Consider the following 18,189-nt stretch of genomic DNA (forward strand, 5'->3'; position numbering starts at 1 on the left):
CTCTAGGAAAATAAATCACAACCCCAATTGCCTCCCCCCATCCCCCAAATCAAAGAAATATGTTGAAATAACAAATAATTATTGTCTTGAAATTCATTTTGCTTTTCTTTTAAATATGCCGATACAATGTATTTTACTACATATGTGTGTGCATATAAACACATGCTATTTAACATTTTTTTACATTACTTATAATGCCATTAAATATAACATATTTTCTGTTTGTCTCTTTTTCCCTCATGGTTTATCTTTCTCTTTATTTTTAAAAATTTTTTTCTATTTATTTATAAAATAACATTATTAGACTAATTGCTCTTAAAAATCCTTTCCACTGGATTTTATGATCTCCTTTTAATATGTTATTCAACTCAAAGTAGATTTATTCAATACTGACTTCAAACAATGCAGTTATCACATTTCTTGAGGGAAATTGATGGTGATAGGTTCAGGAGCTATATTTTCCCTAAAAGTTACAAAGATGATCAGGGATCTTTCTGCTTTCTAAGAATTAATTTGCAATCATTGCCTCTCCATTTATGGCATTAAGTGTTCAATGATGGGCTGCATTCAGGTTTATATAAACTAATGTGGGGAAAGGATATTTCCAGCGGGGCATTTTTGTAAGCTGTTGCTGTACCTCAGTGAAGTATTGTTGGAATCCTTACAAACTGCTAACTAATTAGAGTTGATCTAATCTTACAAGAAGATGTTTTGGGCAGAACCTGAAACAAGGTACTAAGTAGAACTAATTAATACAAGGCTTGTGTTCACACCTTTACTCATTGGAGTTCACAAGTATGCCAGCTTCCCAAAGATAACTTTGTACCTTTGTGAGTTCACACCTCCCTTGAAGCTCTTTCGGCCAGAGAGCACTATGGGAGAAAACCCACAATCCCTCTCTTGAAGGAGCATAAATAGAGCTTCAATGGGCCAGTCAAGGAAGTTTTCAGAAGAAGAAGCTACGAGTCGAGAGTTCAGTGGACAACTAGATTCATCTTCATCTCACACCACTGTGGTTGATGGCTGGGCTCCTGCACGCCCCCCACTGAGACCAAGCTGGTCTGAAAGACTCACCAGAAAGCTAGCCGAGCCCCAAGAGAAGGAAACAAGAGATTCATTCCATCTCTGTGCTGGTTGGAGGCTGAAGAAAGCAGAGGCAGAGGCTGAAGGACAGAACCTTTGGATTTGGAGATATTCGGAGGGCCCTAAGCTAAACCGGCTGTGTTTTGAGAAGAACAAGAACTCCAACATTTGAACTCACTACAAAGTATTATGAAACTCTTCAGTGTTTATGACCCCAATTGAGAATTTCTTGAGAAAGATATTGGAGGGGTTCGCCACTTTCTTCTCTGTATCATTTTACAGATGACTGAGGCAAACAGAGTCAAATGATTTGCCCAGGATCATATAGCTAGCAAGTATTTGAGGCTAGATCTGAACTCAGGTCTTCTAAGTCCAACACTTTATGCCTTACACTACTACCTAGTTATCCTATGAAGCTCTTGACTACCCACTTAAGCCCTCATTTTTAACCTGTGCAATTCCTTGGGATGGAAACAGAATAATGATAATGACTCTATATGGGCATAGACATACAGAGTGTTTGAGCTCTTACTATTTAGAGGAGAGGCATTTTTCTTTTTTTTTTTTTTTCCTTTTCCCAATTATATGTAAAACAAAATTTTGGGGAGTTATACACATATATTTATATATTTTTTTTACATATTTCCATATGAATCATATTGGTGAGAAAAATCATAACAAAAAGAAAAAATCATGAGAAAAAAAGAAGGAAAAAAGTTAACATAGCATGTGTTGATTTACATTCAGTCTCCATATTTATCTCTCTAGATGCAGTTGGCATTTTCCATCCAAAGTTTATTGGGATTACCTTGGATCACTGAACCGCTCAAAAAAACCCAAGTCTATCATACTTGATCATCACACAATCTTGGTGATGTTTAATACAATGTACTCCTGATTCTGCTTGTTTCAGATAAATCTTTCCAAGCCTTCCTAAAATCAGTCAGGTCATATATTTTTTTTTAATTAAAGCTTTTTATTTTCAAAACATATACATGGATAAATTTTCAACATTAACCCTTGTAAAACGTTGTGTTCCAACCTCCCCCATAGATGGTAAGTAATCCAATATATAAGTTAAATATGGTAGAAATATATGTTAAATTCTATATTTATACAATTATCTTGCTGCACAAGAAAAATCAAATCAAACAGGGAAAAAATTAGAAAGAAAATAAAATGCAAGCAAATCTCAACAAAAAGAATGAGAATGTTATATTATAAACCACACTCAGTTCGCACGGTCCTCTCTCTGGGTGTAGATGGCTCTCTTCATCACAAACTCATTGGAACTAGCATGAATCATCTCATTGTTGAGGACAGCCACGTCCACCAGAATTAATGACTGTATAGTCTTTTTGTTGCCGTGTATAACGATCTCCTGGTTTTGCTCATTTCACTTAGCTTAGTTCATGTAAGTCTCTCCAGGCCTTTCTGAAATCATCCTGCTGGTCATTTCTCACAGAACAATAATATTCTATAACATTCACATAACATAATTTATTCAGTCATTCTTCAACTGATGGAAATCCACCCAGTTTCCAGTTTCTTGCCACTACAAAAAGGGCTGCCACAAACATTTTTGCATATGTGGTCCTTTTTCCTCCTTTAAGTTCTCTCTGGGATATAAGCCCAGTAGTAACACTGCTAGATCAAAGGATATGAATAGTTTTATAGCCCTTTGAGCATAGTTCCAAAGTGCTCTCCAGAATGTTTGGATCCGTTCACAATTCTACCAATAATGTAACAATGTCCCAGTTTTCCCACATCCTCTCCAACATCTGTCATTATCTTTTCCTGTCATTCTAACCAGTCTGACAGGTGTGTAGTGGTATCTCAGAATTGTCTTAATTTGCATTTCTCTGATCAATAGTGATTTAGAGCATCTTCACATATGACTAGAAATGGTTTCAATTTTTTCATCTGAAAATTGTCTATTCATATCCTTCTGGTCATCATTTTTTATAGAACAATAATATTTTAATATCATAACTTATTCACCCAGTACCCAATTGATGAACATCTACTCATTTGTCAATTCTACCACCACAAAAAAACTTTTTTCTGTCTCTTTTGAATGAATACATTTTTACTGTTGTCTTGCTATTTTTGCTTTTTTTTTCAATTCAGTTATACTCTCAGAGAAAAATATATCTTTGAACATACTAAATGAAAGAAAAGGAAGACTAACACTTGGAAAAAAAAGAAAAAACAAGTTAAAAATCCTTTACTCACAAAAAAGAAAATTTTTAAATTGAAGAGAAAAACAAAATTGGTAATAATCACTTCAAAGTTTTTCTTTTATTAATGTTTTTCTTTTATGATTATATTCATTCTTGAGTATTTCTCCTCCCCCAAAATTCTTTTTCCTTACATCGAAGAATCATAAAAATTTAGTAAAAGCCCATCAACAGTGATGCCCCCTTTTTATATATAACAATCATAGTACCCTCACACTTTTAATGAAAACAATGAGGAACATTTTCTCTTCTATTTTCTAGGGTCAAGTTTATTAAACAAAAAGAATACTAAGGTGACAACCTTATTTTTCTTTTTAAAAAGACCTATATAATAAACTGTCAGCTAATGTCTACTTTTTTAAGACAGAAAGAAAGCAAAAACAAATTGCCAAATGAAATAAAAATTTACAATGAATGGAGCAAAAATAAAGAAAATTCTCAGAAATGACTATTTAAAATTAACCAAAGGTAAAACTTATAAAATTATGAAAAACTCATAACAAAAGAGAAAATATAGAATTTAGCTCCAAACCAGCAAGATATTATTGGAATCCCAAAAGAAAGAAAATGCCCAATTCAGATGTATTTATAGATGAATTCTATCAAATACTAAAAAGTATATCAACTTCTTATGCTATATAAAGTACTGACCAAAATAAAATAGGATGACATTTTGCCAGAATCTTTCTCAGAGACCAATATAGATTTGATTCCCAACTAAGGAGAAATAAATAAAATAAAAAAAATATGTATATACAATTATCTTGCTGAATATTAATAGAAAACTATTAAGTGTAGTTTTAGCCCAGAGATATAGCAATGAATTAAATATTACTTTTACTCTGGTCTGGTTAAATCTCTATTAGGAATAAAAGGATAGTTCAAGAGTAGGAAAGCAATAAATATAAAGAATCCATCACAGCAAAAAATTCCCCAAATCTCATGACTGTACCAATAAATGTGGGAAAAACTCTTGATAAAAATAGTATTTTTAGGATAAAAATGCTAAAAAGGATTGGAATAAAAGGATCTTTCATTAATATGATCAAAAGTATCTAAAGAGAAAGCTTAAAAATGAATAAATAATACAAAGCATAATCTTATTTGCAGCAGGGAAATACTGAAAGTTACCTTAGTAAGATCAGGGATAAAATAAAGATAATCAATGTTTCCATTATCATTTGAGGTAAAGCTAGAAAGATTAAGTATGACATTAAGATTTTTGTTGCAGCCCTGTTTGTAGTGGCTAGAAACTAGAAATTGAATGGATGCCCATCAATTGGAGAATGGCTGGGTAAATTGTGGTATATGAACGTTATAGAATATTATTGTTCTGTAAGAAATGACCAGCAGGATGAATACAGAGAGGCTTGGCGAGACTTACATGAACTGATGCTAAGTGAAATGAGCAGAACCAGGAGATCATTATACACTTCGACAACGATATTGTATGAGGACATATTTTGATGGAAGTGGATTTCTTTGACAAAGAGACCTAACTGAGTTTCAATTGATAAATGACAGACAGAAGCAACTACACCCAAAGAAAGAACACTGGGAAACGAATGTGAACTATCTGCATTTTTATTTTTCTTCCCGGGTTATTTTTACCTTCTGAATCCAATTCTCCCTGTGCAACAAGAGAACTGTTCGGTTCTGCAAACATATATTGTATCTAAGATGTACTGCAACATATCTAACATATATAGAACTGCTTGCCATCTAGGGGAGGGGGTGGAGGGAGGGAGGGAAAAATCAGAACAGAAATGAGTGCAAGGGATAATGTTGTAAAAAAATTACCCTGGCATGGATTCTGTCAATATAAAGCAATTATTAAATAAAATTAAAAAAAAAAGATGAGGAAAATAAATTAAAGAATAAGCATAGTCAAAGTGGAGGAACAATTATATTATTATGTGTAGATATGAGACAACTCAAGAAAATTAACTAAAATTAACAGCATTATTAAATTAGAATGATAAAATACATTTAAAAAATCATCAACCTTTTGTGCTAATAAAATCCAGGAGGGAAAGTTATGAAGAAAAATTATTTTTGAGGCAACAGCAAAACATATTAAATAGCTAGAAATTAAGCTAATAAGACATATGAAAAAATATAAAAATATTTAAAGACAACTTTTACAGCAACAAAACAACAATAAAATAACTAGGGAGTACCCTAGTCAATGATCATGACGGCTTTATATTACTGTATTGAAAATGAAGACAACCTAACTCAAATGAAGGTAGAAAGAAAAGTGTAGGTCTTTAAAAACTAAACAGTCTAAATTGTATTATAGAAGCAATAGAAAGCCACGATGGTTGGTTGAATAGGGAAGGTAAATGGTCAGTTTTGCAGTTAGGAAAAATTACTTGGGTAGCAGTATTAGAATGGAATAGAGTGATAAGTTTTGAGGCAAGGAAACCAATTAGGAGGAGGTTGCAATAACCTAAGTGAGAGGTGATAAGGATCTAAAATAAGATGGCAAATTATGCGTGGAGAGAAAAGGTTAGATAGTTGATAGATTATGAAGATAGACATGGTAAGATCTAGCAATTGACTGGATGTGTAGGAGAATAAAGAATCTAAAATAAATGTCAAGATTACAAACCTGAGACGTACAGATTATGATGCCTTCATAGGAAAAAGAGGAGCTTGGAAGAAGGGGGAATATAGGGGAAAAGATAATCAATTCCATTTGATAGATTACGTTTAATTATGTCCCTAAAGACATGCAGTTTGAAACATCCAATAGGCAAATGATAATGTGGGATTGAAGCTCAGGATGGGGCTAACACTACAAATAGAGATCTCAGAATTACCTAATTAAGATGAAAGTTAAATTCATGGAAGATGAGAAGGAAGGGAGAGAAGGAATAGAGAAGAAAGAGAAGGCAAGAATCATGAGAAACAGGTGGGAGGCGTGATTGAGATACGATCAAGTAAAGGAGATTGAGAAGGATCTCCTAAAACCTACATACCTCTAACTAGGCTTCTTAAACTTCTTTCACTCATGACCTGAGTGATTTTTCACTCACCTGAGAAATTTTTACATGGCCCTGTCTCACATCTGAGCTGAGGTATTTCTGGCAACATTCATGTTTGAGCAGTACAAAGTGATCATGTTGTGTAGTCTTATAATGCATCACAGGCAAGTGCTGCCAGAACCACCTTGAATTCATTAAATGTTTGATTTTGAATCAATTGATGCTCATTTTTGTGATACTCCCACAACCCTGTGACAACCCTGTATAGGGTTTTGAACCACAGTTTAAGAAGCTGGGGTCTAGAAATAAGGTATCCAAATCAATAGGTATCCAAATCAAACACCCACTGATTATCATTTATTACTAGTAAATGTTTGACTTAAATACCTATTTTATATACTATATATCTACAGTCATGTAAAAATTCCTCAAGTAAAGCAGGGTCATAAATAGAAAAAATTTAAGAAGCCCTGCTCTAAAATGACCTGCTCTATATGACTACTTTTTATATTTTTGTTTTTTTCACTAATGTTTCCACTTCCTCTTGAAGCACTTCTGGGGCTATAGTTTTAGAATTCAATGTGGTTATTTGACCATCTTTGATAGTGAAAAAAAGTTTTTAAAAACAATCTTTATAGAATTTTTATATTTTTTTCTATCATCACGTTTGAAGTTTAATTCATAAACACATCTGGAATGCTTAGTTTGGTCTCTAATGAAACTTTATACAACTTGGTTTTTTTTGAGAATATAAATTTTCTTCCTTCCTTCCTTCCTTTTGCTGAGGCAACTGGAGTTAAGTGACTTGCCCAGGGTCACACAGCTAGGAAGTGTTAAGTGTCTGAGGCTAGATTTGAACTTAGGCCCTTTGTATTCCAGGGCCAGTATTCTATCCACTGTGCCTTCAAATTGCCCCAAAGAGATCAATTTTCAATTTTTTTTAAATCCCCAGTGCCTAGCACTGGGCCTGGCATACAATAAATACTTAATGTATGCTTCTTGATTAATTATTATTTTATGGATTGATGCTACTCATAATCTTCCACTACTCTTCCCTAGGATGTTTTACAAATGAGTTAGATTCTAAACTAGAATTGTCATTGGTCATCACCGCTCTCTGTTTGAAAAGAAGTTTAATAGCAGAGACAACTGCTGGGCCATTTTGAACTCCTAATTATGGTTACTGATTTCTATCAGTTAATCTTCAAGAAATTATTATGAGTAATGTTTACATATCTGCCTCCATCTCCCTCTTTTCAACTGTCAATAGTCAGTCAGTCATTGAACGTTTATTAAGTGCTTACTGGGTAGTAATCATTACACTAAGAGCTGAGATATTTAAATGGGTCAAATTCAAGCTGCCATATCTTTCTTCTCATTTTCTCTCCTAATTTTATATTAATCTTTAGCTTTGCTCTGCTAAGAAGAAAAAGTAATTGTGTACTGTCCATGCAGTGAAATGGTATTAGATAATCAGTCCATTTGAGTGGGCTGATGTTTGCCCCTCATCTGAGACAAGCATAGTTGAATGAGCTAGGATCTGGGACTGTTAACTAAAAGAGAAAGAGAAATCAAGTTTGATTGTATTTAATAAACTGAATTACTTTCAACAATCTTAAGCTACCCCTCAAGATACAAACCCCAATATTTGATTATAAATCTTGGATATTATAGTCTCTCAAGAATCAAAATAACATAACATAAAGGGCAGTGAAGATCCATTCAGCAGGCACAAGCAGTCAGCTACACATTTTCAATGATGACCTACGAGTGAGAAGTGGTATAAGTCCTTAGTGTCAAACTCAAAAACAAATGGGGACCACTAAACTATACATAAGGATCCCTGTGGGTCACATACTGACTTAAAAAACATATATGACACAATAGGAAGCAAAGAGAAAATGGACAACTCTGAACACAATGTATAAGTATGTATTAGATAGGCTTTCTTGAAATGGCAATTTATTACTTTATATTTTGAATCCATTCATCATGTTCTGCTGTGCACATGGCCATTTTTTCCCCTATTTTTCTATTTTCTATTTAAGCTCAAAATAAATAAATAAGTTTTTTAAAAAAATTAAAAAGAAAACCATATATGAATATTATCTTTGTTTTACTATATTTTGGTTTACTTATGTTTTAATCTAATACTGGCAACACTGCATACTGGCTACAGGACAGGCTGCACTATTATGAGCCATGTGTCTGATAGTCCTGATGTATCAATTAATCAATCACTAATTGGAGTATTGAAGGAAAAGGTTCTAGGCCTGAAGGACAGCCAGAGAAGATGCCCCTCTTGAGGGCCACCTAGAAGGAGCTCAGCATCAGGACTTGAATAACCCAGAGTTATTCAAAGGTGGTTTCTCTTAATTAGAAGTTCCATTTCCTCAATCACTGCATTTCACTCATGCAGGCATAGGTGCCTTATGCATGAGGATTTTTTCTAGTAGTAGGATACAACATAGTACAAAGCTTAGTAATTTAAAAAGATCACTCATCATTAAGAAAAAGGTTAGTGTCTCGAACACAAGCAAACCCAAGAGAACCATACCAGTGATGCTAGAAGCATCCCCTAAAATAATACAATTGGATGTGTTGAGCAATAAATTCATAATTGCAACAATGCCCCCAAAGTGTAGTCTTTTGAAATTATATAATTTGATAACAAAAGCCTCAGATGTTATTATGCATTATTGATAAAAATGAATTAACAATTATGAGTTGTAATTTTGTTGCTATTTTCCATCTACAACTTCTATTATAATTCAATAGAATTAAAGCATAATTTGTCTTTTGTTTTATTTTGCCTTGTGGACTAGGATTACTGACTTTGATTACGTATCTGGCACAAAAGAGGAGGATTTCAGATTGAAAAAAAGTTCCTAACATTTGAATATGGCTTTTACTATAAAATAAAGCACACTGAAATCCAAGTTAAGATTGTCCCTGGAGAGGCATGTTCAGCTGTTACTGATAGGTAAAATTTAGTGGGGAAAAGTAGAGAAAAATGACCTATTTCTGAGAACGTAAATTACCTACAAAATGGAAACTGGATGTTTGGCCTGGGTTTTTAACCACATTTCAGGACTTTGTCAGGCTAGTTAGACAACTCAGACAATAGTAAAGAGGGTAAGAAAAAAATGTTAGAGCCAACTAATGCCTGTCACACAAAATTTGGCTATTTTCTTCTCTACTATGGGAAGGATATAAATTAGTAAACTCAGAAAGCTGTACTTTTATAAATTCTTAAGTTAATATAAAAGTTGCATCTTAATAGGTATTTGTAATTTAAATTTAAATTATAAAGATGAAAAAAAATTAGATAAAAACCTAAGGAATGCCAAAAATTTATCTGAACAGACATTAACAGAATTTTGGCATAAGGATTTCCCCAAAGGATAATATTTACTTTTCAAGAAATTACCTTTTTCACACCTTTTGTCCTCTCTAGCAAAAAGCCATAATTTTAATAAGACCTTCATGCTGCATTTTCTCCAATTTGCAAATTATATGGAATTCCCCCTACACTGTTCTGCTTCAACCCTCAGAGAATATTACACAATCTCAGCAGTAAAGCAGACAGACATGAGGGCAGATTAGCAATTAGGTCATGAAAAACAGGCAGCATAAAACAGCTATTGCTAATCTGCATGAGATGCATTTACTCAATTAAGTAGATGGAAATGTTATTATGAACTCAGTATTCCAATGATGGTCTTTAAAATTAAGAAGGATGGGGGCAAATGAAATGCACACTGGGGGATTTTCGGCCTTTATATATTAATTCTAAAGTATACAATGCAGAACACCATAATGAAGTTAACAAAATTAATTAAAAGATTCTTTGCATGTAACCATTGGAGACTAAATTTTTAAAAAGCCCAAACACATGACAGTTTTTGACATTATTAACAGTGAATGTGTCTGCTCTTTAATATCCTTAACACTGAATCCTGTCACCTTCTCTAAATATACAATGGATCTCAGAAATTGGAGATGAAAAAGCCCCACTAAGTCTTCTAAAATCCTAATAGGTATCCAAAGCCAAGCACTAGGTTGTTGTCATGTTTTTGTTTTTTTTTTTTCTTTGTCAACAATATATTTCTGAATACTTATTTCACTCTAGGCTCTATTGTAGAATTACTGGTTAATAGTCTTTAAACTTAGTTGGTTTTAATGTTCAGTTAATTAATATAATTTTTAAGCAGGTTTTCTAATCTTGGGGCATAATAACATGTCCAAAAGAGATAAAATAATTCATTTGTAATAGAACAACTGGTATGGATCAAAATATTATGAACTTTTTTTTTTTTGCAAAGAAAAATATTTAAATGAAATAATTAGAATTTTTAAGGGGAGAAGTCTTTTAAACAATTTTTTTAAATGACTACAAAGTTTGGAAGGTCTCACTAAATTATGGGGATAGTTACATTTTGTATTGTTGTAACTTTTTAATTCCTATTTGTGTGTTGGAAAGTATTATGAGTATTTAAGTTCCTGTATAGAAATACTGACAAAATCATTTGCTTCACCCAATATCTAGAGGAAGTAAGTTTTGACATAGCAAAAGTTTTCCAAACACGTTTTTGAGAGAAAAGGAATAAAAATGATAAATTTTGCTGAGCAGGGAAGAGATTATAAAAAAATTATACTAGCTTTTAAACAGAATTTAGATTTTTACCTTTCCTCCTCAGCTTAGAGAAAATGGACTAATTCCCACCCCTTTCCCTAAAAAAAATATAATAATAATAATAACTCGATAGAGCTGTGAAGAAACCTAAAAGTGAGGAAACCCATTCACAACCTACCTACACTTTCTCATCCTGTCCTATAAATTCTCAGATGTGCTAGGAGACTTCCTCTGCATCTTAACAGTAAGTATGTATCAATGCAACAATAAAGAACAGCAAGCATTATTATTCATTTACATATTTAGAAAGATGAAATGCAAAAGGAACACAGATTCCGGTGCAATGCCACACGCCCATTTTACAGATGAGAAAAGTCTGGCCCAGACAGATGAAGTTACTGGTCACACAGCTAGTTTGGGGCATATTCATCCCAACATATATTAAGTGCCATGTCTGTGACAAGTTCTGTGATGTATATTTGGAAGCAAAGACAAAATAAAACTGTCCTTGCCCTTAATTAAGAGCTTATATTCTACCAAGGGAAAAAATATGGACACATATAAATATACATTAAAAATATACAAAAGAAATAAAAGGCTTTTTTTTTTTCCTTGAGAAAGAAGCTACTAGAAACTGGGCAATAAAGAAAAGACTCATGTAAGAGGAAGTGGCAGAAGAGCTGAGCTCTGTAGGGAGACAGGGATTCTATGAGGTATGAGAAAGCACATTTCAGGATAGTCTGGGCCAAGAAAGGCCTCAAAAGGAGAGATAAGATCCAGGTATCTATATTTCCTGTTTTTTTTTTTTTTTTTTTAATTTTTTATTATAACACACTCACTGATCACCATGGACAAAGTTTAAAATATTTCTATTCAATGTAGTTATTTGGGAAAATAGCAATTTTTTTAATATTTTATTTTATTTAATAATAACTTTGTATTGACAGAATCCATGCCAGGGTAATTTTTTTACAACATTATCCCTTGCACTCGTTTCTGTTCCGATTTTTCCCCTCCTTCCCTCCACCTCCTCCCCTAGATGGCAAGCAGTCCTATATATGTTAGATATGTTGCAGTATATCCTAGATACAATATATGTTTGCAGAACCGAACAGCTCTCTTGTTGCACAGGGAGAATTGGATTCAGAAGGTAAAAATAACCCGGGAAGAAAAACCAAAATGCAGATAGTTCACATTCATTTCCCAGTGTTCTTTCTTTGGGTGTAGCTGCTTCTGTCCATCATTTATCAATTGAAACTCAGTTAGGTCTCTTTGTCAAAGAAATCCACTTCCATCAAAATACATCCTCATACAATATCGTTGTCGAAGTGTATAATGATCTCCTGGTTCTGCTCATTTCACTCAGCATCAGTTCATATAAGTCTCTCCAAGCCTCTCTGTATTCATCCCGCTGGTCATTCCTTACAGAACAATAATATTCCATAACATTCATATACCACAATTTACCCAACCATTCTCCAATTGATGGGCATCCATTCAATTTCCAGCTTCTAGCCACTACAAACAGGGCTGGCACAAACATTTTGGCACATACAGGTCCCTTTCCCTTCTTTAGTATCTCTTTGGGGTATAAGCCCAGTAGTAGCACTGCTGGATCAAAGGGTATGCACAGGAAAATAGCAATTTATGCTAAGCTTTAGTTTAAATATTGGGAGACTCATTTACTATAATGACTTCAAGCTGGTCAATGTCTACACAATCAACTCAATTGTCTACTTTGGAACCATTATGATACTGATTACCTTTCTTGTCCCTACTTCTTAAGCCCTGCTCACTCTTTAGGAATTATATATTCAATCTCAAATGAATAAAAAAGTATTTATTAAATATTTTGTGTAAAAGCACTGGGACTAAGAGCTAAGACAGCTGCTGTTCACATGGAGCTCATGTTCTAGGGAGAGACAATGTGCACATAGGAAATTTCAGCTTCAAGTCAGATGGAAAGACCCACTGGTCCTTAGGGTACATCAGATGGTAATTCATCTTTTTTAATGTCAGCTCCATTGATAAGACCCACATATATTTCTGAAGTTGAATCATTTGACAGTGCCAAGGACTTTGGGGCAAGGACATTTTTTCCCAAGATTATATAGTAGGTGTGACTTTAGCATTGTTTATTAAGAAGAATATTATATTACTTAATATCTTATTTTAATATTTAGGATGTTATTTCTGTTTAAAAACATTTTGTTTTATACTTATTTTCAAGTTAAATTATAATATAATATAATGTAATTGGGAGATATATAACAAAACAAATTCAGTAGAAGATAGATAGTGTTCACCTGTGGTTTTCTTTGTAACTAGAAGGGATTCTTATGAACAATTAAGTAGCCTTTGTTTCTGTTAGAATTTGCTAACACTGACCTATAGTGCTGAGAGTTTGAATGACTTTAAGTTACTTGCCCAAGGTTCTATAGCCAGCATATGTCAGTGATAGGATTTGAATCCATGTCTTCTTGCTCTAAAGGTGGTTCCCTATCCACTATGACATGCTGCCTAAATACATATGTGTGTGTGTCTGTGTGTGTATATATAGGATTACCTATATATACACACACAGACACACAAACAGAACATGGGTGTGTACATATAGAATAATCACATAATGAACACAAAATAGGGAAATACGTGGTATTTAGAGTGGAGCACTAGCAGTGGGGAGATGAGATGGGATCAGCAAAGACTTCTTGCAGAAGGTTTTGCTGGAGCTAAGGCCTGAAGCAAGGAATTCTCTCAGGAGAGGTAAGAACAGAGCGCATTCCACAGAAACGCATAAAGCTGGGGCACGGAGCGCTGTCCGGGGAGAGAGAAGAGGCTGGCTCCGCTGAGCCATCCAGTGAGAGTGAAGCAATGAGGCTGGAGAGACAGGATCAGGGCCAGGTCATAAATGGCTTTCAGAGCACGCAGAGGATTTCATGTTTGGTCTTTGAGGCTCTGGGGAGCCGGGCTCCAACCACAACCACAGCAATTTTACTTGAGGACTCCAGGACATGTGTTTATTGGATAAACAATTACACCTTCAAATTGGCTCACACTGTGCTCTGACAGGCCCGAAAACAAGTTTCTCTTGTTGCCCAGCTTGTTCTGAGCAACAGATTTCCATCTCCTGTTCTGAGCTTCTCTTCAGTTTCTTATTTTCAGACTCATTGTTGGTCATCCCTCCTCTCTCGTAACTGTAGTTTTTTATTGGGAAGAAGGACGAACAGACCTCACCCACTCAGGAATAGATGATGAAAAAGTCTTTAGCAGTTAAGGTAGACAGACCTCCATGTGGAAGACTCCCATTCAGCAGATAGGAAATGATTAAAAGGAGCTTCCCTCCTTGGTTATCAGGTGCTAATTGCTTTGGCATTCTTCCTAACATTCTGAGATCAAATCTGTGAGTAGTAGGGATACACAGAGCAGCTAATATTTTCTCTATCCCCAGGAATGGTACTTTAAATGTATTTGTATCTTGCCCTACTGTACTTGACGCCATGGGAAAATTTTTAAAATTTTTAAGAGAAATAAAAATTAAAACCTGCTCTCAAAGTCTATTTAGTCTTGTTTAGGAGGCAGCATTGGCTCATGTGATGGCTTTTTTTCTAGACAACCAATTCTCTACATCCATAAGTTTAAGAGAAGGTGGAATTTCCTTATCCTTCCTTATTCAGGAACTCCCTATAATAGTGGAATTCTAGTTCTAATATCTATCAATTAATCAAGAATCTCAGCATAGGATGCAACTAGATACATGGAGATAAGTTCCTGGTGCACAAAGCACACTGTGCTAGGAATCTGGGGAGATACAAAGTTTAGGCAAGAAAATTCCCTACTCTCATTGAACTATCTCCTAGTGAGATAGCAGACACAGTTATGGCAACTGACATGTGATAATTGCATCACAGAGTTGCAAAGCAAAATACTATGGAAAAGAAACAGGGAGAAAATTGCTACTTTCAAGGGAAAAAGGAAACCTTAATGGTTTTTTAGGCTTTAAGAGATGGGTAAGAATTTAGCAGGCAAATGTAATAGTAGGGTATAAGTGTGAGCAAAGACAAGGTGAAGGAGGGGACTAAATGTTGGGTCAAACAAAAAAAAAGAAATATAAAAGAAATTAGTGTAAAGTTTCATAATTGAGTTCAAATAAATTAGCCTTCCAAAACTGGGAGGGCAGGTCTGAAAAGGTCTCTAAAAAACATCTGGGTGTTTCAGTGGACCACAGTATCAATGAGTTAATAGTGTCAAATAACAGCCAAAAATGCTAATGTAATTTTAAATTGTGTTGAGAGAGGAAAAGCATCTTAGGACTAGAACGTGGGGACAAGATACTCTGGTTAGTTAGATCACAACTATGGGAGAGCCTCCAGAGGAATGTGGCAAGGATGGCAAAAGGCCTCAAGTGTGATCACTTCACAGAAATAAGGATGTTTGGTCTGTAGATGAGAAGACATAATAGGGGAAGATGCTAAACTTGTTTTCATGTGCTTCAGTAGAACTGCCCTTTTTTTTTTTAAATGCTTCAAATCATCTAGTTTATTAGAAAGAAAGAGAATATAGACCAGGTACAGGATACCTAGTACCTATGTCCTGAACCCTTGCCTACTTCTGCTGATCAAGTAATATTGCTTCTTTTAAAAAAATTAACAATAGTTTTTTTTTTATTTTCAAAATACATGCAAAGATAGTTTTCATCATTTACCTTAGCAAAACCTTGTGTTCCAGATTTTTCTCCCTTCTTCCTCTCCTCCCTTAGATAGCATGTAATTTAATATAGGTTAAACATGTGCAATGAAGAACTGCTTTTTGAAAAAGAGAGGATGGATTTGTTCTGCTGAGCCCCAGAGGGCATTTCATTGCTAGGAATAATGAATGAAAATGGTTAAGGAGGAAATTCAGAGGGAAAATATACTAACAATAAGAGTAATCCAAAAATGAGCTGCCTTAGGAAGTAACAGATTTATCTTATGTGAGTTCTTCAATAAAAGATCAGATGAAGAAACTTGGCTTGGGATATGGCAGAGGCACAGAGTGGAGCAGATGACTTCTGAGATCTCTTCAATTTCTGAAACTTGATGAACTGTTACTAGATAGATTGAGAACATTGGAGGACCTTTCATGAATTTTGAACTAGTCACCTGAATTTGAGAGATTATGTAAGCATTCTCATTAATTACAAACTTGGGGAAAAGTAACTTAAATTAAGAAATCCAACTTATCAATAATCATATAAAATGATCTAAATTACTGATATTTAAGAAATGCAAATTAAAACAATTCTGAGGTACTACCTCACATCCATCAAAACTGCTAAGATGAAAAAATAAAGGGAACATAACAAATGCTAGAGGGGCTGTGAAAAAATAGGTACACTAATCATTTTTTGATAGAGCTATATACTAGTTCAACAATTTTGGAAGGCAATTTGAAACTATGCCTCCCAAATTATTAAACTGTGAATATTTTCTCCCAGTGATACTCTTACTAAGTCCATATCCCAAAAAGATCAAAGAAGAAGGAAAAGGAACCGTATGCACAAAAACATTGTTTTATAACAGCTTTTTTTTTTAAGGTAGTAATGAATTAGAAACTGAGAAGTTGTTCATCAACTGGGGAATGGCTGAACAAGTTATGGGGTGCAAATATGATGGAATTCAATTGTGTTATAAGAAAACATGAAGGGAATAAGTTTAGAAAAACTTGTATGAACTGATGCAGAGTGAGGTGAACAGAACCCAGAAAACAATTTATACAATAACAATAATATTGTAAAGATAAACAAATATGAAAGACTTAGTAATTCTAATAAATACAAGGACAAACCATTATTTCAATGTACTTATGATGAAACATGTTATCTATCTCCAGATAAATAACTGATGGACTTAGAGGGCAGATTGAAACTTATCTTCTCTCTCTTTCTGGAAATGAAAAATGTAGGAATTTATTTTGTGTGACTATACATATATTTGCAATAGGTTTACTTTTCTTGTCTACTCCTCAGATGGGTGAAGGAGGTGAAAAATAAGGAGAGAATTTAAAATGGAAAATGCAACAAAAGTGGATTTAAAAAAAAGAAAAGTGACTTTAATGGGATCAATAAGGAAATATGAAGATTTTGTTTCTTTGTATTTATATATAAAAAAAAAAGCCAACAAAATTACATTTTTGTATCATTTAAGTAGATTTTTTTTGAGGAAACTAATGTGATATTGTTCACTACAAAAAAAGACAATGGTTAAGACTCACTTTGAAGTGTTTCAAATTTAGCTCTAGCCAAGGCATCTTCTTTTTCCTTCAGTTTTGTTTCTTTATATTCTTCATAAAATTGTCTGGCATCCTTAAAAAAAAAAAAAAAAAAAGAAGTTTTGAAGAAATTAACAAAAACAGTTTTCTTTGGCAGTATTTTCCATTTACTTTCATGGTATATCTTAAAAATGAATTGGTTTGATAACAAGTATTTCTCATTGCTTGATATTTTTATATTTCATGGGTAACAAAAGAAATTAATATTTTCTTCAAGGTTTTCTTTCTCAGGGAGTCGATGAGATACTGAAATAGCATGAAAATTATGTTGAGTAAAATTTTTTTATCTCTTTATGACAAAGAAGAAACATATCAGTCCTCAGTTTCTTTTGTGTGGTTTTTTTTTCATTAATATGCATGATAACAACTACTAAAAAGACAAAGATTTGGAAAAGCACTTGTTGAACTGAATTATTTGCAAATTTCACTATAATGGCACCAACAAAACATCACCATTAACTTTTATTCTTGGTGTAGAAGTATTATCTTAATGATGCATTTTGAAATAGTTTTTTACCTGATTAAAATAAATTCTTGTAAATATCTTGACTTTTTCAACTAAGATCACAAGATTGGCTCAGATAGGGTTGTCAAACACTTAAAAATGGATTCTACAATCATTTTTTGTAGCCAGAGTATATGAGAACTACAATGACAAATAAGATGTGATCTCTCTTTTCAAGGATTTTGCCATCTACTTTTTTTGCTTTTGATCAGTCATTTTTAGTCAGTCTGACTCTTTCTAACTCTCTGGGGTTTTCTTGGCAATGATAGTAGAGTGGTTTGCCATTTCTTTCTCCAGCTCACTTTACAGATGAGGAAACTGAGGCAAACAGAGTGAAGTAACTTGCCCAGGGTCATAGAGCTAGTAAGTGTCTGAGGCCAAATTTGAACTGGAAAGGATGAGTTTTCCTGACTCCAGGCCTATTTT

General features: G+C 33.8%; 1 protein-coding gene across 1 annotated transcript in view; it reads right to left on the reverse strand.

Annotated features, from left to right (window-relative positions):
• The window catches only part of DNAJC1 (DnaJ heat shock protein family (Hsp40) member C1), a 249,587-nt gene that overhangs the window by 98,065 nt on the left and 133,333 nt on the right, over positions 1-18,189 (reverse strand). Inside the window, exon 7 of the mRNA XM_051961314.1 lies at positions 17,202-17,292. Coding sequence (XP_051817274.1) covers positions 17,202-17,292 — 91 coding nt within the window. The remainder of the gene's footprint in view (positions 1-17,201; positions 17,293-18,189) is intronic.

Source organism: Antechinus flavipes, chromosome 5, assembly GCF_016432865.1.
Source record: "Antechinus flavipes isolate AdamAnt ecotype Samford, QLD, Australia chromosome 5, AdamAnt_v2, whole genome shotgun sequence".
Classification (NCBI taxonomy): Eukaryota; Metazoa; Chordata; class Mammalia; order Dasyuromorphia; family Dasyuridae; genus Antechinus; species Antechinus flavipes.